A 21,979-nucleotide genomic window follows, 5' to 3' on the forward strand; every position below is an offset into this window, starting at 1 on the left:
CACTCCCTTTAGATTTGCATTCCTAACCATACTAAAGGTAAAAGCAGCCATATACCATCATGCTTCTAGGCTTTTGCTTGTTTCCTCTGCCCAGAATGCCCTTTGCTCATGCTCACGAAGTCTCATTCATCTGTCAAAGTCCAGACTCAACACAAATAATCAGTGTCTGTTTGAGGAGGGGCATTGGAAGCTGGGTTTTAAAAGATGAATAGGAGTTCTCTGGGCAGTCACAGAGGATGGAGCAGGCACAGGGAGCTCACTTTGTCTTTACAGATTACCTCTGACTCTAGGCTGAGGGTTAAGATGCAGCCACTAGAGGAGACTGGGTGCTCTGGGGTGAGGGCACCGGGCAAGTGTGACACAGGCTGTTCCCCACTACAGGCTGAGACCCTGCACATCTTCTGGTTCATCTGGCCACTCATCCTCCTCCCAGCCTGAGCGGGGCCCTAGCCCATCTCTCCTGAACACCATCAGCCTGGACACGATGCCCAAGTTTGCCTTCTCATCAGAGGATGAGGGAGCTGGCCCCGGTCCTGTGGGCCCCAAAAGGCCTATCTTCATTCTAGGGGAGCCCGATGCTCCCCCAGAAGCCACCCCAGTGATACCCAAGCCCTCCAGCCTTTCTGGTAGGTAGAATCCAGGATGGGAGCAGTAGTCTTATGGCAAATCTCCCACAGGAGGGACTATTTAAGCTGGGTTTTGAAGGATGAGTAGGAGTTCTCTAGAGAGAACATTCACTTGTCTAACAAAGGCCTCAGTCTAGGGATGTTACCCTCAGCTTCAGTGGATCAGGACAGGAGAGAGGAATTGAACTGGGGAGGTCTGAGAGTGGGAGTAAGGATCTAACTGGAATGAGGGGGAGGCTTCATGAAGGAGGGGACCTGAAGAATGGAGCTTCCTAGGGAGAGCAGTGCAGGAAGGGTGTGCAAGAAAAGGGAACAGACTGTGTAACAGCCAGGAGACTGGACTGTGTGCACGCTGACCAGGAAGGAAGGGGCTTTGCCTTCTGAGGGCAGAAGGGCCACATGGTAAGCTGGAGGGTGGGGCAGACTAACCCCCGACCCTGTTGTCCCTCAGCTGACACCGCCGCCCTCAGCCACGCGCGCCTACGGAGCAACAGCACCGGTGCACGGCACTCCACGCCACGGGCCCTGGACGCTGGCCGGGGCCGCCGCCTCGGGAGCCAGAGAGACTCTGCCCCCGAGAAATCCAGGACCTCCCCCAGCGGAGGCCGCGTGCCCAAGTCAGCCTCCGTGTCCGCCCTGTCGCTCATCATCACAGCAGGTAACACCCATGGCCCAGCCTTGTCTTGGCGTGCCTGCCCACGTCAATTTTTAACCACAGGGTGGAGGCCGTTTTGGCCCGTGGTAGCTGGCAGGGGTCCTTCCAGGTGATGTGGGGGCTGCTGTTTACGGCTGAGTCCAGGAGAGGGGAAGCAGCAGGGGGAGGGGACTGGCATTCTTGGCAGTGGGCACTGCATGTGCCAAGACTCGAAGGGGCGGGGGAAGGTGTCTGGGGGCATTGAAGCAGCAGCAAAGCAGCCAGAGTGATCAGTATGGGAACTTCCCTGGTGGTCCAGTGATTAAGACTCTGTGCTCCCACTAGAGGGGGCATGGTTCAATCCCTGGTCAGGGAACTAAGATCCTACAGGCTTCGTGGTGTGGTCAAAAAACAAAAACATGAAACAGCCATCAGTGTGCAGGGGGAGGGGAAGGTGCCTTGTGAGGGGCCCCCCAAGGCAGTGAATCCTCCCTGAACCTTGTCCCTGCAGATGATGGCAGCGGTGGCCCCCTCATGAGCCCCCTATCCCCACGCTCACTGTCCTCTAACCCATCGTCCCGCGACTCCTCTCCAAGCCGAGACCCTTCCCCCGTGTGTGGCAGCCTGCGGCCCCCCATCGTCATCCACAGCTCGGGCAAGAAGTACGGCTTCAACCTGCGGGCAATCCGCGTCTACATGGGCGACAGTGACGTCTACACTGTGCACCACGTGGTGTGGGTAAGTTGGCCCCGGGATGGGCAGGAACAGCCGGACCTGGTTGGAGTCCGGCTCTGCCCTGGTGTGGGGCTTTCCTTGCAGATCTGCGTTTGTTAGTCTGGGAAAGCTGGGAAACCAGGCAGAGTGGAAGCATCAGCTTGCTGGGGGCCCGAGGCTGACTCAGCTGGGCTGGGGTCTCTGTCTGTGGGGCCCAGACCACTGACCGTCTGCCCTCCGTGCCCTGCTACCCCAACCCCAGAGTGTGGAGGAAGGAAGCCCTGCCCAGGAGGCGGGTCTGCGAGCTGGGGACCTGATCACCCACATCAATGGGGAGTCCGTCCTGGGATTGGTGCACATGGATGTCGTGGAGCTGTTGCTGAAGGTGCAGCCCTCTTCCCCCCTACTCCCACCACCCACCCCGGCCTACCCATAGGGCTCTGAGCCCCCACCCCTGGTCCATCCTCAAAGTACCCTGATCTCCCCGCGCTGCTCCTGTAACCCCCATCCCCTCCCCTTTGTCTCAGCTGCCGATTCCATGTAGTTCTCTCCCTCCAACCACAGCATTCCACTTGGGCCCTGCATTCCTCCTCCCCTCTGCTTCTTTCTTCTCTTTTTCTTCCTTCTTTTTTATTTTTTTGGCCAAGTGGCATGCGGCATCTTAGTTCCCTGAACAGGGATCAAACACGCACCCCCTGCAGTGGAATTGCAAGTCCTAATAACTGGACAGTCAGGAAAGTCCCAGCTTCCTTCTTTAGCCCTCTTATATCACCCCTCATAGCCACTCCTCCAGGAAGCCCCCTGGGGCCCCACTCCTGACCTTCCCTCTGGCCCACCTTGACCCTGTGGGGGTGGTATCTGGGCCATCTTTGCCTCCTGCCTCCTCGAGGGCTGAGGCCCAGGGGAGGAAAGGTGGGCACAAGTGAGGAGGCAGGCCACTGGGTGGATAGCTCCTGGGACCAGTGGGTGAGTCGATGGCTCATTGGATGGATGGACAGATGGCACACATCCATCTTTGGCCCAGTGAGTAGGGAGGCCATTAGTTGAGAAATGGGTGGTTAGGATCCAGGGCTTTTGATGGATGAGTAGGTGGGTGGAGGTCTCACAGGCTAGGAGGCACAGTGACAACCCCTCGCCATCCTTCCTGCAGAGTGGCAACAAGATCGCCCTTCGGACCACAGCACTGGAGAACACGTCCATCAAGGTGGGCCCCGCGCGGAAGAACGTGACCAAGGGCCGCATGGCGCGCAGGAGCAAGCGGAGCCGAAGGCGGGAGACACAGGACCGGTGAGCGGCGGGCCGGCCCCCGTGGAGGGTTGATGCAGGACGCGTGGCATGGTTGTGCAGCCCCGGCCACTGGGGGGGCGGGACTTGTGGAGAATTTGGGTTTCTAACCCCTAGGCGGAAATCGCTCTTCAAGAAGATCTCAAAACAGTCGTCCGTGCTGCACACCAGCCGCAGCTTCTCCTCCGGCCTCCACCAGTCCCTGTCATCCAGCGAAAGCCTCCCAGGCTCCCCCACCCACAGCCTGTCCCCCAGCCCCACCACACCGTGCCGCAGCCCGGCTCCCGATGCCCCAGCAGGTGGGTGCACCCCCCAGAACCATCCTGGGAAGAAGGACCACATGGGGCTGCAGTGGTTGGCCCAGGGAGGCGGGGCGAACAGAGTTGGAAGGATGAAGTGACATGATGAATGACTGCCTCAAAGGCAGCCTGGGGTGGGCAGGGCAGGTGTGAGGGCAGGGAAGGGCATGTCCAGCAGAAGGGAACATCACAAGCAATGGGCGTCTAGACAAGAGGGATGCGGAAGCTAGAGGGAGGCTAGGCAGAGGGGATTGGGGGAATGGATCAAGCCAAAGAGCTGGGCTTAAATTGGGGCGGGGGGCAATAGGGATCCACGGAGAGTGAGTGAGCCAGAGAAGATATGGAAGGATAGTTCTAGAGCAAGAAAGGATGGTCCCCCTGAGGTTCCCCAGTCTGTGAGAGACAGCCAGAGATGGACACCCCTGTTTCCACTAGGTTAGCATCAGTCTAGAGGGAGAGAGAGACAGGCTGAGGCAGTCCACAGAGGAAGGAAGGCATCCTAGAGGAGAGCCACAGAGCTCCTCTCCCAGGAAGCCCTCCCTGCCTTCTGAGGGCCCCACTGCTGTCTCTCCCTCTAGCCTTCCCTGACCTCAAGAGGCTGGGGGTATCTATGCCATCGTTGCCCTTCTTAGACCAGACATCCTCTGAGGCTGAGGCCTAGGGGTGGAGAGTGGGTACAGGCAGAGGCAGGGCCCTTATTGGATAACTTCCTGAACCAGTGGGTAGATGGCTCATGGGATGGACAGATGGACAGTGGACAGGTACCTTTGGCCAAATGATTTGGTGGGACATTTAGATAAGAAGTGGGTGAAAAGGTGCTAGAGCTTTGATGGTTGAATAGGAGTTTACCAGATCTAAGCCAAAGGAAGAGCCCGTGCAGACAAAGGGAAAACCAGGCCTGATAGGTGACCACATGCCTGGAAATGATATGGGCTTTGCAGTCAGTCCCAGGGCCCACCTCGAGGCTGGGACATTGAGACTGGTGGCCTGACCCTCCGCTGTCACCCACAGACACAGCGTCTCCACCCAGTATATCCCCAAGCTCCAGCAGCCCTGCATCTCCAGCTGCCGCTGGCCACACCCGCCCCAGCTCCCTGCATGGCCTGGCCGCCAAGCTCGGGCCACCTCGCCCCAAAGCCGGCCGCCGCAAGTCCACCAGCAGCATCCCACCCTCCCCACTGGCCTGCCCACCTGTGCCTGCGCCCCCACCCCGCTCACCCTCACCCCTGCCAGGGCATCCGCCTGTGCCTGCCCGATCCCCAAGGCTGCGCCGAGGCCAGTCAGCTGACAAGCTGGGTACAGGTGAGCGACTGGACGGGGATCTGGGGCGCCGCAGCCGTGGGCCGGACTCTGAGCTGGTGATCATGCGACGGCTGCATCTGTCTGAGCGCCGAGACTCCTTCAAGAAGCAGGAGGCCGTGCAGGAGGTGAGCTTTGACGAGCCACTGGAAGAAGCCACTGGGCCACCCACCTTGGTGCCGCAAATTGCCGTGGAGGGTGCTGAGGCTGTGTCAGGAACCCTCGGACCCTCTGGGAAAGACTAATCTACCTGGCCTCCCCCTGGCCTGGCAGTCAATGCATTTTCTGTGGAATGTGTTTTCCATAAACTGACACCTGGATGGAGACTGAGCCACCAGCCTTTGACATCTGAAAGAAGAGAGGTCATCGCAGTTCTTGCCAGAAGGTGTAGACAGTGCCTCCTTCATGTTCTGGAGCTGGTCGATCTGGGGCCCGTAGGGGCAGGAATGGGAGACTAGGGTGGCATTGTAAATAGCAGCAAATCCCTGCAACTAATTTATTACTTTTTATAAGCGATAGTCAGACTGAGTCGCCACCCTTAAGGCGGCTGCCCGGGTCTTGCCCCAGGCACCTGGGACCCATTTGTAAACCCTGCCCCCCTGGGCTGAGAAGGAAGCACTTTGGACAAGTCAACGCGTGTTCATGTTTTATGGTTTTTCTGTTCTTTTAAAGTTTTTTTGTGTATTGTGTTACTTGACCCATCCCTGACTTAAGACCCATACATTTGAAGGGATGCAGCCTAGCTTATCAGTCCAGGCCCAGTTTGGATGACTTGGCGAGTCTGTAAACAATTCCCCTCCACCACAAAATGAAGTAATTCTGATGACGGACTGGATTCTGCAGGCCACTTCCCACCATCATGGCCTCCATCTCCAGGCCAGCCTTGCTAGAATCTGCCTCCAGTTCTATAGGCTTAGGGGTTGTGGGAACTGGGGCTTTGATGTATGAGTAGAAGTTCACCAAATACAGACAGAGGAGTCATGCACTTCACAGGCAGACACTGATGCCCCAGGAGGCAGAGGCCTCAAAGGGCACTGCCAGGGTAGGGGAAGAATGTCCACCCTGGACAAGATTGTTTTGTATTTGATGCCTACCAGGGTGAGAACTTGACCATGATGTGTCTGAAACACCCCCTGGGAAGTGCCCTCTATATGTCAGAGCCTTGCTGGGATGAAATCCGAATAAGAAAATCCAACTGGGGGTCAGTGAGGCCCAAGTTGCAATCTTGGCTTCACTGGCTCTGGGAAAATGGCTTCCCCACTCTGTGCCTCAGTTTCCTTGTGTTTACAAAACTAATACTAATGACTATTTATTAAGTACCTACTGTATGCCAAGCGCTTTTACTTGTGGCTTCTCCCTCAGTCAGCCTTGAGAAGGCTAGAGGTGGTGTTGTCCTCCCCATAACTAAGGCCTGGCAAGGGGCACAGACATGCCCCACGCTTTCCTGGTAAGAGTCATGCAGCCAGCCCCTGTCCTGGGCATTGTCAAGGGAGCTGTGGAGAATCTGTTGTCAGATACAGCAGACTCCAACTCCAACCCTCTCCCCTGAAATGCTGTGTGACCCACCGGGCATCTCAGAGCCTCCATTTCCCATTGGGAGATGGCTAACGTAATGGCTGTGTCCCACATGATAAGGGCACTTTCCAGGCTCTGCAGCCCACTCTGCGTTCCTTCCGGAGACACCCACACAGCACTGCCTGGTGTTGGAGCTAGATCAAGGCTGTGCATGATTTTTGCTCCCGCCTTCCATCCTGGAGCTGACAGTGAATAAAAGCTCACATTTACAAAGAGGAGGTCCGATGTCTGGATTTCTGAGGGGCTGAGAAAAGGGTAAGGGAAGAGTGGGGTGGGGTTGGGATGAAAATAGACCCTTGGCTCAAAGTCACCTGAAGTGGGTTTTGAAGGCTGCTGGGAGTTCACCATTGAGATCCTTCTTGATGCCTTCTCTGATCCAGGGCTCCTGCTACCCTCTCCCGGTTGAGTACCTATCATGGGCTCTGTCCCTAAAACACCGTCTGGGCCTTGAAGCCGTGATAATAAATAAGCCATCTTTGTGACCTTTTTATACTGGTCTTCGCTTGGGCTGTGCCCTAAAATTCCCCTCACCACGTCGGAACCCAGCCTGAGCGCGTTCAGATTACTTCTGAAGTGTTAGGAAGGGTCGGAAAGCTTTGGCCACGCCCCTTGTCTCCGAGTGTCTTCGGCTCTTTCCGGAAACAGTCGTACGCCTGTGGGCCGGCATTGGGGTAGTTCTCTCCGCCCGCGAGTTCAGTTGTTTTCTAGACGCTCTGGGCTACCATGGAAACCCCGGCTTTGAAGCCTGATCCCTTCTCGGCCCTCAGCTTGTTTCCTGAAAGGTTCAGCTTTCTGTGGCGAGCCCCTTCCACCTAAATGCCACCTTCAGTTCCTTGAGCTCAGGGCCACCTCACTTGCTCTCGGGAGCCGTCCCTGCCTCGGCAGTTTCCAGAAGTGGGTAGTCGCCTCTGGATCTAAGTTCTCAGGGCCTCATTTGAGGCCAAGCCCACTTGGTTCTTTCCAGTAAGTTTCCGAAGTTTCGGGGGCCAGCCTGTTTTGCGAGTCCGGCTGGAGAGCGCTCGGCCGTTTCCAGAATCTTGGGCATCTCAGCACAGCCGAGCCTAGCCGAGCCCAGCCTCCGAATGACTTATCTGACCCGATTGTGTTCGACTGTTTCCGGAAATGATCGGCTGTCTCGGGGCACGTTTGCTCCTCGTTACCCTCCAGTCCCGCGGGAGTACGTTCGGCTCTTTCCGGAAGCACTCGGGCGTCCTCTGGCCCCGCCTCGGCCCCAGATCGCTCGCCCGGCCCGAATGCACTCGGCCGTTTCCGCCGGGGGGAGGGCCCGACCGTTCGGAACCGCGGCGGCAGCGGCGGAGGCGGGGATCCCGCGGCTGCGGCGACGGCGGCCGCGGTGAAGCCACGGGTCTGGCTCGGTTCGGCGTGACGGTGGCCGCGGCGGCAGCGGTGGCGGCTACGACCAGGTGTGAGCTGTCCGCGTGGCAGGCCGGGTTAGGGGTGCGCTCAGATGCGGGGCGCCCAGGCAGAGTATGGGGCCGCGGTGGAAGCTGGAACGCGAGCAGGGCTGCATCGGGCCCCGCGGGAACTGGGGGCCGCAGGGAGCGGGAGGCCTCGGGCTCGACCTGGCCCTGGTGCAGCCTGCCCTGTAAGATGAGGGTGGAACGGCGAACTGTAGGCAGAGATAAGGGGTTGGAGCCGCGGCCTTGAATTGAGGGAGGCCCTGCCGGGAGTGGGGCGTCGAGCAGTAAAGAGGGGGCGCCCAAGCATTGTGTGGGGCATAGTGAGGTGGTGGGGTGCAAGACGGTAGAGGGTCGACTGCGCTTCCGGCCCCCGAGCTTGGCTTCGGGGTCCACGCAGGCCCGAGTGCGCGTTTGCACACGCGTGAGCGCGCAGGCCCTGCGTCCCCCGCCAAGCCCCCAGCCTGGCCCCTCCACCCCGCCTCTTGGATTCGGGGAGCGCTGGTTCCTAGGCGCGCACACCGGGGCGTGTGCAAACGTGTGCACGGCGGGGCGCGGAGGCGGGCAGGCAAGCGGATTCAGGCGGTTTTCTGGACGTCCCTGTCGCTGGGCCTCAGTTTCCCCATCTGTAGAATGGGGCGCCAGGGGCCAGGGAGCGGATAAGTTGGGGCGTCCTGGAATGTGGAGCTTGTGCCCAGTACTTGGACACCTCTAGCGGTTCCCCGCGGTCGACGGATAAAACCTGACCCTCTGCCTGGCCCCCAAGGCCCTGCATGGCCTGTGGCTTTCTTAAGGCCACTCTGAACTCTTGACAAGTATTTCTGGCTATCCAGCCTTTGCCTGTACTAGTCCTTCTGACCAGTGCTCCTCCTGTCCTCTGTGAGGACCCGCCTTTTGGAAAAGCACCGCCCCCCACCCCACCCCACCCCCAATCTCTCAGGAAGACCCAACCTGCAGGGCTGTGATTGAGAATGCGTCTGTGCTGGGCTGTGTCTCCTGAGATTGGTGGCTCCTTGGGGGTGATCATTGCCCCTGCATACAGCAGCCACCCGCTTGGCAGCTGCAGTGCCCTCCTTCCTTCTACCCTTTCTGAGCTCTATGTCTGTTGTGGGGCTAAGGCCCTCTTGGCCTCCCACCAACCCTTTTCTGTTTTAAGTACCTATTGTGGGCCTGAAGCTGAGACATGTCAGGGACCCCCACCACCACTGCCCCGTTCTCTCCTCCCCTTGCAGAGATCAGAGATCCATTTGCTTGGACTCACCTTTGCTTGTGCTATGACATCTGCTTGGACTTCATTCCCTATCTCTTTTGGCCCCTGCCGCCTCTTACTGCACTCAGCCATCCCAGCCCCTCCTCAGGGCTCCACAGCACGCTGAACATCATCACCCATACGCCCTGAGCATTCAGGGTTTAACTGGCCATTTGGGATGGATGCATCCTGGGCCTTGTGAAAATGGGCAGCTCTGAGCTTTTCAGTTCTGGCTTCCTGGCCCACTGAATGGTCCAACAGAGACCTGCCTACTCTGAGCCTTAGTTTCCCCATCTCTAACAGGGGCGAAGAAGAACTTGTTTACTGAACTTGCAGTATGCCCAGGACAGATTCTTGGGAGCTCTGCCCCCAACAAACCCAAGGGAGGGCTATTCACCCATTTTACAGCTGGGGAAACAGAGGCCCAGAGAGGTGCAGGGACTGACCCAAGGGTACCCAGTTAGGGGATTCTAACCTGGGATTTGGGTTTGGCTCTGAATTGAGGGTGGCAGGAGTTCAAACCGACTCATGCTGCCCCACCCCTCTCCCCCTAGGTCGGTGTCCCGAGCCGAGCATGGTGACAGCCCGTGCCCTCGGCCCCCTCGCCTGGCGCAGCTGGAAGAGCCGCCAGCCTCGGGAGCCGATGGCCCCCCACGTGAGGGAGTGAGCGACCCGGCCCCGCCCTACGGATTGAGGGGGGACGCAGCAGCTGAGTGACCTGAGATCAGGCTGCCGACCCCCTCCCACCAGTTGACGAATGGTGGACAAGCAACGAGTGACCCTTGTTAGGGTCATGAAATAATGGTGGGAAGCAAAGCGTGAGCATCCCGGGTGGTCACCTGTAACTTCTTGGTGAAAATCGAAGCCTGAGTCCCCAAGCCCTCCCAGCGGACCCTCCCGGCCCCCCACCCCGGGCTGATGGGGCCACTGGGGCCCCAAGCAGCCACCTGACCATCCAGACCCCACCCCGCCAGCCATGGCTGGCCCTGAGGGCTTCCAATACCGTGCATTGTACCCATTCCGCCGGGAGCGGCCGGAGGACCTGGAGCTGCTTCCGGGTGATGTGCTGGTGGTGAGCAGGGCCGCCCTGCAGGCGCTGGGCGTGGCCGAGGGCAATGAGCGCTGCCCGCAGAGTGTAGGCTGGATGCCTGGCCTCAATGAGCGTACCCGGCAGCGTGGCGACTTCCCTGGCACCTATGTGGAGTTCCTGGGGCCCGTGGCCTTGGCCCGGCCTGGCCCTCGCCCACGTGGCCCCCGCCCACTGCCCGCCAGGCCCCGAGATGGGCCCCCTGAGCCAGGTGAGCAGCAGACTGGGCCCCTGGCAGGGATGAGAGAAACCGGGAGTGCCCGCATACCCTCAGTTTCCTCTTCTTTCCCATGAGGCAATGGTGCTTCTCCCCAGAGAGGAGGAATGAGGATATCTGATTGGTTGGCAGGTATCAATTACACTGCTATGGAGGGCTGGGTGCAGTTCGTGGCTGGGCACCCAGAGGCGGACACACTAGCCTCGCCCTGCTCTCATGGGGCTTCTGGTTCAAGAAGTGAGAAGAAGGTGATTAAGTGATGACAGATGCCGAGAGAAAGAAGCCTCTCAGAGAGTAGGGGGAGAAGGCAGCAGGCAAAGCAAAGACAAAGGCCCTGAGGGAATGTCACAGCAGGTTCAGGGAACCAGCCCTGACAAGTGGAGCCGAGTGAGGAAGGGGCAGGGTCCTCACCTTGGATTTCATGGGATTGATTCTGAAGACAATAGGGAGTGTCCAGGAAGATTCAGAGGCTCAATTTAACTTCATCTTGTGGTTTGCAGACGGAATCCCTTGAGAAACCCGCCCCCCTTTGTTATAACCCTGGTTTTCTGATTTCCAGAATGATGGGAGCCAAAAAGCCCAAAGGTGGGCTACTCAGTTGAGGCCACACAGCACAGTGGCATGTGAGGATGCTCCGTCCCTTTCAAAGAGACCCTCGGCCCCCCCTCCCTCCAAAGAGCATGCTGGGAGTGGAGAACCAGGGCACTGAATGTACATGTGACTGCATGCCAGCCTGTATGCTGGGCGGGGAAACGAGGCACAAGTTGTAGGAAGGAGGCTGATGAGTGCTGAGCACCCAGCGTGGTCTGCCTCATCACTCACGGTGGCCCAGCGTGGCCCCGTGTACACATAGGGAGACCAAGGTGCTAGGGAGTCGAACCACTCGCTCAGGGAGTCACTCAGTGAAGGCCAAAGCCTTGAGAGGCACCATGGCCCCTCCCAATGGCCCGCCTGGTTTTGTGCCCAAGGGACTCTGATGCCCAAAGAGGGTCAGCCCAGAGTCCCCATGGTGTGGGGTGGCGGGGTGCCGAGGCGGCATGCTGCAGGCTTGGGCTTTGCAGCATCTGGTGTCTCCGGAGCCTGTGCCTGCGTCCCGCCTCAGCCTGGAGGAGCAGGAGGCGGCCCCATCCGGGCTCCCCGCCAGAGTCTGCCTCTCCCCCTGGTAACAGCCGCCTCCCTCCTCTGCCTGGCCTGGGTCCAGCCACCACACACATCCCCACTCCCAGGCAGCCACCCAGCTCCGCCCTCCCAATCTCCCAGGGCCACGTGACATGGGCTAGGGCCAGCCCTCTCCAGGCCTCGGTCTCCTCATCTGGAAATGGGGGGTATTGGTCCTTCTGTTCAAGCCCTGACCCTCTGAGGACCACTAGGCAACACGCTGTAGCTGCCTGCCTTCCCTCCATGCAGCTTTGCACAGGGAGCTGTGTGCCGAGCCCTGATGTCACCTGGGCCCCCGCTGGCCTGTGCATCTAGGGGAGCTTGCTCTTTTCCTGAAACTCGGTTTCTCATCCGTAAAATGGAGGGTGACGCCTATTCTAATGGGACCTCCCTCCCTGCGTTGCAGACAGGCAAATTTCAGAGTGGAGTTTTGGAACTGTGGCCCCCTTACCAGCTGGATGTCACCCACCTCCCCTTGTTTGCTCTTTTTTTTTTTTTTTTGCATTTTTGACACAGCTGGGCCTTTCTGCAGTTCAAGCACCACCTGGCCCATCACTCAGGGAGGCCCCACAGGCCCTGGCTTGCCCCTGCTGTGTGCCAGGGCGTCCCCGCCAAGGGCCAAAGCTGCATCAAATGGTGGCTGTGCCGGCAGAGTGCCTGAACACAGAAGGTTGGGTGGGGTGAAACGTGGGGCCAGGAGGGGGCTGGGACACGGAAGGGGGTCAGCATTTTTAAAAGGGGGGACTTTTTTTTTTTTTTTAAAACAAAGTGACTTAGAAAATGGAGACTTTTCTTGGGATGAGATGTCCTGACCCCCATGAGATATTTTCCATTTATTCTTTTCAACTGCTTTGTTGTTCCCGCTAAGAAAGGAGAGATGATGCCATTGACCAGTTTCTCAGCTGCAGGATCCAAGGCACAGAGAGGGTATGTCCTGTGCCCAAGGTTGGCCAGCAAGCAACAGCAGAGTCCTAAGCCTGCTGCATGAGTGTCCTGTGGCTGCTGTAATGAATTGCCACAAGCCAGTGGCCGTTCAAACAACGGGAGCGTGTTCTGCTGGTTCTAGAGACCAGAAGTCTAGCCCAAGGTGTGGGCAGGGCTGTGCTCTCTCCACCTTACGGGAGGAGCTTTCCTTGCTTCTCCCAGCTTTTAGGAGTTCCAGGCATACTTTGGTTTAGTGCGACATCACCCCAATCTCTGCCTCTCTCTTCAGATGGCCTTCTCTTATAAAGACACCAGTCCTTGGGTTTAATCCAAGATGGTCTCGTCGTGAAACCCTTATCTTCATTATATCTGAGAGATTAGGAAGTGGACATCCCATTTGGTTGACACTGGTCAATCCGCTCCACCTCATGTCTGAAGTTGTGTGAACTGATCTTTTAACCCAGAACACTGTTTCCCACCAGCTCAGCCCTCCCAGCTCCACCAGCTGGGCCTTCTGTCTCCCCCAGGGTAGTGGGCCAGATGCCAGGCCCTTGGGCTGAGATGCAGCAGGCAAAGACGGGGCTGGGGTCCTTCTAGGGACCCTGCCAACACTGCGTCCCCTCCTGCCAGGCCTTACACTCCCTGACCTACCCGAGCAGTTCTCCCCCCCTGATGTGGCTCCCCCTATCCTGGTGAAGCTGGTGGAGGCCATTGAACGGACAGGTGAGCCTTGGCCTGCCTGCAGCCCCTGGATTCTGCTTGCTTACCTCTGGGGATAGGCAACTCATCCTCTTCCCTGGGCTCAGGTTGCATGGAGAGGCTGAGTCTGGATGCTCTGGGTCTCCCTGTTGAGTTGGGGAAGGAATAACTCCCTAGGGAACGTGGACCCCTGCATAGCATGTGCCATGCCCTCTGCTACCATTTCCCTCCCCTCCCTCTGCTCTTACCTCTGGGAGGTTGAGTAGCCACCCCAGACCCCACATGGGGTAGAGGCAGCATTTGAGAGCTGGTCTTGGCACCTAGGGTGACGCTGACCTACCCTATCCCTTCCCCCCAGGGCTGGACAGCTACAGGCCTGAGCCACCCGCTGTGCGCACAGGTGAGGGCAAGCTTCAGTGGGTGAGTGGGAAAGGAACCTGCCCTGGACAGATGTGTCCCCCTCCCTGCGCCCGCCTTGGACCGAGGTATCCCCCTTGCACCCACAGACTGGTCCCTGAGTGATGTGGAGCAGTGGGATGCGGCAGCCCTGTCAGATGGTGTGAAAGGCTTCCTGCTGGCGCTGCCAGCGCCCCTCGTGACACCCGAGGCTGCGGCCGAGGCACACCGAGCCCTGCGGGGTAAATCTGGAGGGAAGCCCGGGCTGGGGAAGGCATTGGGCAGGCGGACTCAAGCCCTGGCTCATTCAACCCTGGCCATCTGTCCGCAGAGGCTGCGGGGCCCGTGGGGCCGGCCTTGGAGCCCCCGACGCTGCCACTGCACCATGCGCTCACGCTGCGCTTCCTGCTCCAGCACCTGGGCCGGGTGGCCGGGCGCGCCCCAGCCCCGGGCCCCGCGGTCCGTGCCCTGGGCGCCACCTTCGGGCCGCTGCTGCTGCGCGCGCCGCCGCCGCCCTCTCCGCCGCCAGGGGGCGCACCCGACGGGTGAGAGGCCGATTCTGGGGGGCGGGGCTGAGTCGAAGCAGAAAGGGGTGGGGCTCTAGAGAAAGGTGTGGCCGGAGATGTAGCCAAGGAGGGGTCTAGAAAGGAGAGGAGAGTGTGGATGAGGGCCCCGTGGGGAAGAGGCCAGAGCTGTGGTGTTGGGCGGGCTAGGAAAGATGACTGGGGGTGAGACTTGAGCTCCAAGAAGACTCCATCAGGGCTTGGGACAAGGCGAAGGGGCTTGGACCAGAGAGCAGGCAAGTGGATTGTGTCTGTTCTTCTTTCTGCTTCCCCACCCCACGTGCTGGACTCCTGTTTGTTGCATGAGACTTACCCATCGCTTGCTGCATATGCAGAGACAGTAGTGGGTCTCCCAACGCCTGCCTGCAGCATCTACTCTTCTTCCACTCACGTGCTTTCACACGTACCCCCTGCCAGGTGTGCAAGCACACACAAGGCCATGTGCACACCAGCACTCATCACACTCCCCTTCCCCCTAGGACCGAGCCCACCCCCGACTTTCCTGCGCTGCTGGTGGAGAAGCTGCTTCAGGAACATCTGGAGGAGCAGGAGGTTGCCCCCCCAGGTGACCCCCACCCCCTTGGATTAGCTCTTGGGGATGAGAATGCTGACTCGGGGCCCTGCCTGTATCAGCAGGCTCAGTTGCCAGGGGAGCTCACCCTGGTATACAGTTGGTGCTCAATGCGTATTTGTTTTCCTGTCCCCCAGCACTGCCACCAAAACCCCCCAAGACAAAGCCAGCCCCCACAGGTCTGGCCAATGGGGGCAGCCCACCCTCCCTGCAGGACGCCGAGTGGTACTGGGGTGACATCTCCAGGTAGGACTCTTGGGCAGGGCCGCAGAACCTGGGGGGCAGGGCCTCCCAGCGGGCACCCATCCCGGCTGTCTCCACAGGGAGGAGGTAAACGAGAAACTACGGGACACGCCCGATGGCACCTTCCTGGTCCGAGATGCCTCCAGCAAGATCCAGGGAGAGTACACGCTGACCCTCAGGTGGGGGCCCATCCCTTCAGGGAGACTGGGACGAGGGGTGGGAGCGGGCCACTCAGGTCAGAGGACTAGGGGTCACATAGGCAGTGCCACACAGATGGACCTGCCGCTGGGCACTGACACCCCCTCACCCACCCCAGGAAGGGCGGAAACAACAAGCTGATCAAGGTCTTCCACCGAGACGGGCACTACGGCTTCTCGGAGCCGCTCACCTTCTGCTCTGTTGTGGACCTCATCACCCACTACCGCCACGAGTCACTGGCCCAGTACAACGCCAAGCTGGACACCCGGCTCCTCTACCCAGTGTCCAAGTACCAACAGGTCGGGGGCTGGGGTGGGCGCTGGGGGGGGGGGGTTGGCGGTGCCCGGCTGGCGCTGGGCCTCAGTTTCCCAGGTAGCTTGCCTGATGGCACTGGGTATTCCCAGGACCAGATCGTCAAGGAGGACAGCGTGGAGGCGGTGGGTGCCCAGCTCAAGGTCTACCACCAGCAGTACCAGGACAAGAGCCGCGAGTACGACCAGCTCTACGAGGAGTACACGCGCACCTCCCAGGTACCACGGGCAAGCACACCCCAGGAAGGCCTGGGCGCAGAGGGCAGTGCTAAGGTCGCAGTGCCAGACGTCCACTTCTAGGTCACAGAGCAGGCTCTTAGCACCAGGGACTGCCTGAAAACATAGAAATCAATGCGGGGGTGGTTTAGTTGCTGAGTTGTGTCTGACTCTTGCTATCCTATGGACTGTAGCCCGCCAGGTTCCTCTGTCCATGGGATTCTCCAGGCAAAAATACTGGAGTGGGTTGCCATTTCCTTCTCCAGAGGATCTTCCCGACCTAAGGATTGAATCTGTGACTCCTGCATTGCAGGCAGATTCTTTACCAATTGAGCTCTGAGGGAAGCCCAGAAATCAATATATATGGTTCTAAAAAACAAACAAAAACACAGATGAGGAGGTACCAAGCAGCCTCATGAGCGGCTAAGCCATGGGAGGTGTCTTGGTTGAGCCTCTGGGTCTCAGTCTCCCCATCTGGAAACTGGGACCATGAGTTTCAGTTCCTTTTCTTCTCCATCCCCTTCAACCTGGATGTTATCAAAATGATGGTAACCACCTCACCAAGAGTTGCCTAAGACAAAGGGTCAGGAGGTCATGGGATAGAGCAGTATCTTTTAAAAACAGGCAAGTGGGGAAAGGTTTTATCACTCCAGGACTGTGTTAATAAACTTCTTTTGTAAGTTGAGATGCAACTTATTCACATTGAACATCCCATCTCCATCAGGGAGTTTCTCTGTCTCCCCTGTAATCTCTGAGCAGTCTCTTTCTTGTCTCCTTTCTGAAGACAGGTTACCTGAGGTTCTGAGTGTACAGGACAATTGTCTGGGATCAGTCAGGAGCATCATGACCTTGGAAATGGTTTAGGCCTCCCAAGCCTCAGTTTCCCCATTAACAATTATGACTTTGTATAGGCTGATGGGAGGTTTGATGAGAGGATGCATGAAAGGGGCTTGGTGCAGCATCTACCCTGAGAAGGAGCCCCACGAATTGTAGCAACTAGATTTATCATTAATTCTGAGCAGCGCTCACACACCCAGTTGTTTTGTAAGATGCCCAAAGGAGAATATAAAAGAAGAGTGGGTTGGGGTATGTGGGCTTTGAAGGCGGAATAGGAGTTCGTTCGGTGCAGCTAGAGGAACGGTGCCCCTGGTGGAGGAACCAGCTTGAACAATGCCTCCATATCAGAGTTGGGATCTGCCTTTACCTCTCATGAGGGACTTGCCGGGAGTCCCAGGAGGTGCTCAGACTTACCCCTCTTTCAGGAACTGCAGATGAAGCGCACAGCCATCGAAGCCTTCAATGAGACCATCAAGATCTTTGAAGAGCAGGGCCAGACGCAGGAGAAGTGCAGCAAGGAATATCTGGAGCGCTTCCGACGTGAGGGCAACGAGAAAGAAATGCAGAGGTGAGTCCAATTCCTCTTCTCTGCCCTACCGCACCCTGCTCCAACACAGCTCAAGTGGGGAAAGAAAGGAAACAGGGTGGGCAGCCTGGGTTCCAAGAGGGGGAGAGGGTCAGTTGAAGTGGACTTTGAAGGATGAATAGGAGTTTGCCAGAAAGAGAAATCAGGGAAGCAGCCTGTCCAGAGGCTTAGAGACTGGGAGCCAGTCTGAGGCCTCTGAGCCACTCCTCCCACAGGATCCTGCTAAACTCGGAGCGGCTCAAGTCTCGCATTGCCGAGATCCACGAGAGCCGCACAAAGCTGGAGCAGGAGCTGCGGGCACAGGCCTCTGACAACCGAGAGATCGACAAGCGCATGAACAGCCTCAAGCCAGACCTCATGCAGTTGCGCAAGATCCGAGACCAGTACCTTGTGTGAGTGCCTGGCTCCGCGCTTGCCTGGGGGTCCCCCCATTAATGCAGGCGCACCTGGAGCGGTGACCTCTGCATGTATCTCACTCACTTTCTCCACCAGGTAGTCCCGTCTACCTCCCTACCCCCTCATCTGTCCACCAGCCCCCTTCCCTCTCGATCAGGCCCCTCCTGGCCCACTCAGAAGGGCTCTTGGACTTCCCTAGTGATCCAGTGGTTAAGACTCTGTGCTTCCATGGCCGAGGGCACGGGTTTGATCCCTGGCGGAGGAACCTAGCGTGGTGCTGCCAAAAAAAAGGGCTCCCTGTACAGCAGCTCCATTCAGCCTCAGCTGTGAAATGGGAGCGCTACTGCAACATGGCTGAGTCACTGGGAGCCCCGGACAAATGCCAACTCCGTGACCCGGCATGCAGTGCCCAACCTGAGCCCAAGATCCCGTTTCTGAGTCTTCCCCCTCCCACCTGGACCTTTGACACTTGTGTGCACCTAGTGTGTGCTGAGCACCGTGCATACATTAGCTCACTTGGTCCTCTGAAATATTGTAAAGTTTCTCTTTTGCAGGTGGGGGAAACTAAGGTTCAGAACAGACAGCTGCCATGTGCAAAGGCGCACTACCGTGCAGCCCCCTGGACTGAGCTTCTGATGCTGATAACACCTTGTGACGGCACAGTCTGGGGTCTCAAAAAGTGTTAACAGAAGAGGGTTGGGGGAGCAGAGCGGGGTTCTTCCCTGGCAGAGCCTGGGGCATCCACCTGAGTTGAAGCTGTCCTTGCCCTGGCCAAGGCTGACCCCTTGTGGTAACCGGGGGGTACTGCACTCAGAACCTACTCTGGTCAGCCCTTGCCTCCAGCCTGGCTGGCCAGGACCACGGAGGGCTTACCTTTCCTATGCTGCAGCCTCTGTTCCCCTCCCAGCCAAGCAGCAGGAGCCCACCTTTCCTCTTCCCTCCAGGTGGCTCACTCAGAAGGGTGCCCGGCAGAAGAAAATCAACGAATGGTTGGGGATCAAGAATGAGACTGAGGAGTGAGTGACCACTTCAGGCGAGGGGTGGAGGGGTTGGAGGGGTGTTCTTAGAGGAGGGGCCGTTTTGTGTGGGTTTTGCAGGGTGAATAGGAGTTCACCAGGGAAGGAGCGTTGTCCAGGTGACAGGGGGACCTTGGAGGCTGGTGAGTAAGTGACCAGGGCTCCTCCCTGCCTCCCCCACAGCCAGTACTCACTGATGGAGGATGAGGATGACCTCCCCCACCACGAGGAACGCACCTGGTATGTAGGCAAGATCAACCGCACCCAAGCTGAGGAAATGCTGAGTGGCAAGCGGGACGGTACCTTCCTCATCCGTGAGAGCAGCCAGAGGGGTTGCTACGCCTGTTCTGTGGTGTGAGTGCCTGGCCAGGGAACTGAGAATGGCTGAATGTTGGGAGGGGGATCCACCCATTCCTTTTGAGGGCTCTCATTGAGCACCAGCTGTATGTTCGGCCTTGGGAGACAGCCGGGAAGAAGCCCTGGGTTCTTGGGGACAGGGGGGGAAGCTGGGGCAGGATCAAAGCAGGGTCAGGGCCTGGTCAGCAGCCAGCACCCAGGAGATGGGGAAGTAGGGGTCCCAGGCGGGGTCACCTGAGAGGAGCCGTGGGGCGGAGTTGGGAAAGCCTGCAAGGGCGGGCGCCCTTCTGACCCAGCCCGCCTCCGCAGGGTGGACGGGGACACCAAGCACTGCGTCATCTACCGCACGGCCACGGGCTTCGGCTTCGCGGAGCCCTACAACCTGTACGGGTCCCTGAAGGAGCTCGTCCTCCACTACCAGCACGCCTCCCTGGTGCAGCACAACGATGCGCTGACCGTCACGCTCGCTCACCCCGTGCGCGCCCCCGGGCCTGGGCCCCCGCCGGCTGCGCGCTGAGCAGGCGCGCCCCCAGGGCCTGGGCCCCGCCGGCTGGGCCCAGAGTGGAGCCGCTGCATCTGGAGTCTGTCTGTCTAATCTGTCTCTTCCTTGGGTCTCCTCCACCTGTCTCTTCTTTGTGAATCTCTCCAGGTGTATGTTTTTCTCTTCCTCTCTCCGCAGTTCTGTCTGTCTCTCTGTCTGCCTCTCTCTCCATCTTTCTCTGAGTCTCTTTCTGTCCCCTGCTGTCACTCTGTCTCTTTCTAGCTCCATCTGTCCCCCCCCCCCCCCCCCCCGTCTCTGTGTATCCGTGTTGGGGGTCCCGCCTCCCCAACTCCACAGCCCTTGCCCCCACAATCACTGCCCTCCAACGGCTCTGGCCACCCACAACCTTGTGCCCTGTCCCCCACGGGCCTCCGGGGGTCCCCAGAGCCCCACCTGGCTGCACCTGCCGTGTTTACAGAGGCCCCTGGGCTGCGTGGCCCCCGCCTGGGTGCCCCCATTTTTAAGCCATAGACCTGGGGTCAGGGCAGGAAGGAACTTCGCTTGGCCACTTCGAAGAACCTCAGCCGTGACGTCTGGGGCCAGGCGGGACCTGCCCCATAGACCCCAACTTCCCCTTCAAACCCTGAAGTGAAACCCGGCCCCGGGTTGTCCCCACTGTGGGGCTGCTGCCAAGAAGTACCCCTGAAAAAGAAAATAATTAAAAATAAACTCACAGGCTGACCCCAGGCCTCCCAGGAACTGAGGCCACCAGCACCTCCGGGCAGCCGGCACGTAACGGTGCCAGCACCCTAGTCAACGCAGACTCAAGGCTTCTTCTCCATCATGTTGGGCTCTGGTTTCATTTTCCCTCAAGTGTACCTAAAGCCCTCTTTTCTCTCCTCTTTTGGGACGAGAGCCCTGATTTTCTATGCCACCCACGGACCCCACCCCCCTTTTCCTGCCTGTCTGGCTAGGCTGGCAGGCGGGTTTTGTATGGTACGTTGATACTGATAATGGATATAAAACATTGAACTCGATGGATGCTTCTGTTTTCAGTGACAGGCTTTAGCTCTGGGCTGCCGAATGGAGGCTGCCAGCCCCTGCCTCCTCCCCCACCTCCCTTGCCATCGCAGCTTAGACTGCTCATGTGCAGAGAGACTGAGACCTGCCTGAGGTCACACGGCAGAGAGGCTCAGACCCCAGCCTCTGCTGCAGGGATCCCAGGCCATAGCTCCCAAGTTTTGAGTTTGAGTTTGAATTCTGACACTCAGCCACCATCCCTGGCCCCAGAAAATCGCCACCCCTCTAATGTGCAGCTTCCTTGTGGCCAAGCAGAAAAGACTGTCACACCCACTCCCATGCCACCCAGAGGGGCCTCCTGTGTCCTGGATCCCCACAGTGTCAAACCCCTCTTCTCCACACCTGCCCAGTGCGGCCTGCCGTGGCTCTGGGGACACTGAGCTGGGTCCTCATGGTGGCACTGACCCGGACTCAGTCACCATTCCCTCTGCCCTCCCCTCACACACCCCCAGGGCTGGGAACCTCCTCTCCTCCCCAGCCCACGGCACCTGTCAGGACCCAATGTGGCTGAGACAGCCCCCAGGGATGAAGGAGCCGCTGTCTGATCCATCTCTCCCCTGGGCTCTCAGAGGGACAGGAGTTACCTTCTTTGGCCTCAAAGCTTCGGTCCTCCCCAAGCACTGTCCCCACTTGAGTGACTGACCAGTCAGGAGGCACCCTCTAAATAACTCCAGCCCAGACTCTGCCCCCACTGAGGGCTTCCCCCACGCCCTGAGTGGAAGCAGGGTAAAGCTCACCTTCTCAGTCCCGTGAGCCCAGCCGGGTGGAGCCTGAGCACAGAAGAGAACGTCCCACATAGCCTCTAGCAGGTCTCCACACTCAACCAACTGTGTCTCCTTGGGAACGTCACCTCCCGTTTCCGTCCCATTTCCTCTTATCAAGTAAGGCCAACAGTCTCTACTGGGCATCTCTGAGGATTTCATGCTCAAATGGGTGAGGTTACCTTTAGGAATTCCTCCAAATAAGGCTGGTGCTTAATACCCACTGGAAAAATTGTAGCAATTATATTTATTGCTATTTCTTCAGCCCAGTACAGGACTGAATACAAAGTTCCCCAAAGCCGTGTCGCTTAGCCTTGCAGAGGCTTCACAAAGGAAAGGGGTTCTGCGAAGGGTTCAAAAGAATGAGGTGGGATCTTCCAGCCATGGGGACTTCAGGGGAACCCCAGCACCCGAACCTGCTGCTATGAATGTGGCCATGTGGGCTGGGGTTTCCCCAGAACTGGAGGGGGACCTGGGCTGTGGAGCTGGGGGCTGGACTGATTTCCCGGCAAGGGTGGGGAGCGTTTCCTCCCGTGGGGCCCAAATCCTTGCCTTGCAAAGTCTGAACGTGTTGGTTCCTTCCCCAACACTCCTAGCCTCCAAGCCTTTATCTAGGTTATTCTCTCTGCCCAGTCTGCCATCCTGTGAACACCTTCCACCCTACCCCCAGCCTGGGGCAATGCTCCCTCTGTTCCGAGCCCTTCATGATAGCTTTAGTCCCTAAACCTCACTTCTACTTTATAGAAAGAGAAGCTGGGGCTTCATCACCTGAGGTGTCCAGCAC

The 21,979-nt window shown here is 58.5% G+C and overlaps 2 protein-coding genes across 19 annotated transcripts in view; both read left to right on the plus strand.

The window, feature by feature from the left end:
• MAST3 (microtubule associated serine/threonine kinase 3) overlaps window positions 1-6,646 on the plus strand; it is a 50,241-nt gene extending 43,595 nt beyond the window's left edge. For all 17 annotated transcript variants that reach the window (XM_006057936.4, XM_044948326.2, XM_025293844.3 and 14 more), the window contains 7 exons: window positions 382-626; window positions 1,078-1,284; window positions 1,772-1,998; window positions 2,237-2,359; window positions 3,125-3,261; window positions 3,376-3,557; window positions 4,569-6,646. In XM_006057936.4, the coding sequence (XP_006057998.1) occupies window positions 382-626; window positions 1,078-1,284; window positions 1,772-1,998; window positions 2,237-2,359; window positions 3,125-3,261; window positions 3,376-3,557; window positions 4,569-5,101 (1,654 nt within the window). In that variant the 3' untranslated portion in view covers window positions 5,102-6,646. The remainder of the gene's footprint in view (window positions 1-381; window positions 627-1,077; window positions 1,285-1,771; window positions 1,999-2,236; window positions 2,360-3,124; window positions 3,262-3,375; window positions 3,558-4,568) is intronic.
• A 1,053-nt stretch (window positions 6,647-7,699) lies between these two features.
• Window positions 7,700-20,391, plus strand: PIK3R2 (phosphoinositide-3-kinase regulatory subunit 2). 2 transcript variants are annotated; one of them, XM_006057930.4, is made up of 16 exons: window positions 7,700-7,855; window positions 9,653-10,396; window positions 13,115-13,207; window positions 13,542-13,583; window positions 13,690-13,821; window positions 13,911-14,124; window positions 14,622-14,707; window positions 14,851-14,959; window positions 15,037-15,135; window positions 15,273-15,453; window positions 15,559-15,684; window positions 16,944-17,086; window positions 17,320-17,496; window positions 18,445-18,516; window positions 18,700-18,870; window positions 19,183-20,391. In XM_006057930.4, exons 2-16 carry the CDS (start codon window positions 10,075-10,077, stop codon window positions 19,388-19,390), a joined length of 2,175 nt encoding a protein of 724 aa, XP_006057992.1. In that variant the 5' UTR covers window positions 7,700-7,855; window positions 9,653-10,074; the 3' UTR covers window positions 19,391-20,391. The 2 variants fall into 2 exon arrangements, with proteins under 2 accessions (XP_006057992.1, XP_044804269.1); XM_044948334.2 differs by lacking the exon at window positions 13,115-13,207.
• Window positions 20,392-21,979: the final 1,588 nt, after the last annotated feature.

The sequence above is a fragment of the Bubalus bubalis genome, chromosome 9, assembly GCF_019923935.1.
Source record: "Bubalus bubalis isolate 160015118507 breed Murrah chromosome 9, NDDB_SH_1, whole genome shotgun sequence".
In the NCBI taxonomy this organism is placed as follows: domain Eukaryota; kingdom Metazoa; phylum Chordata; class Mammalia; order Artiodactyla; family Bovidae; genus Bubalus; species Bubalus bubalis.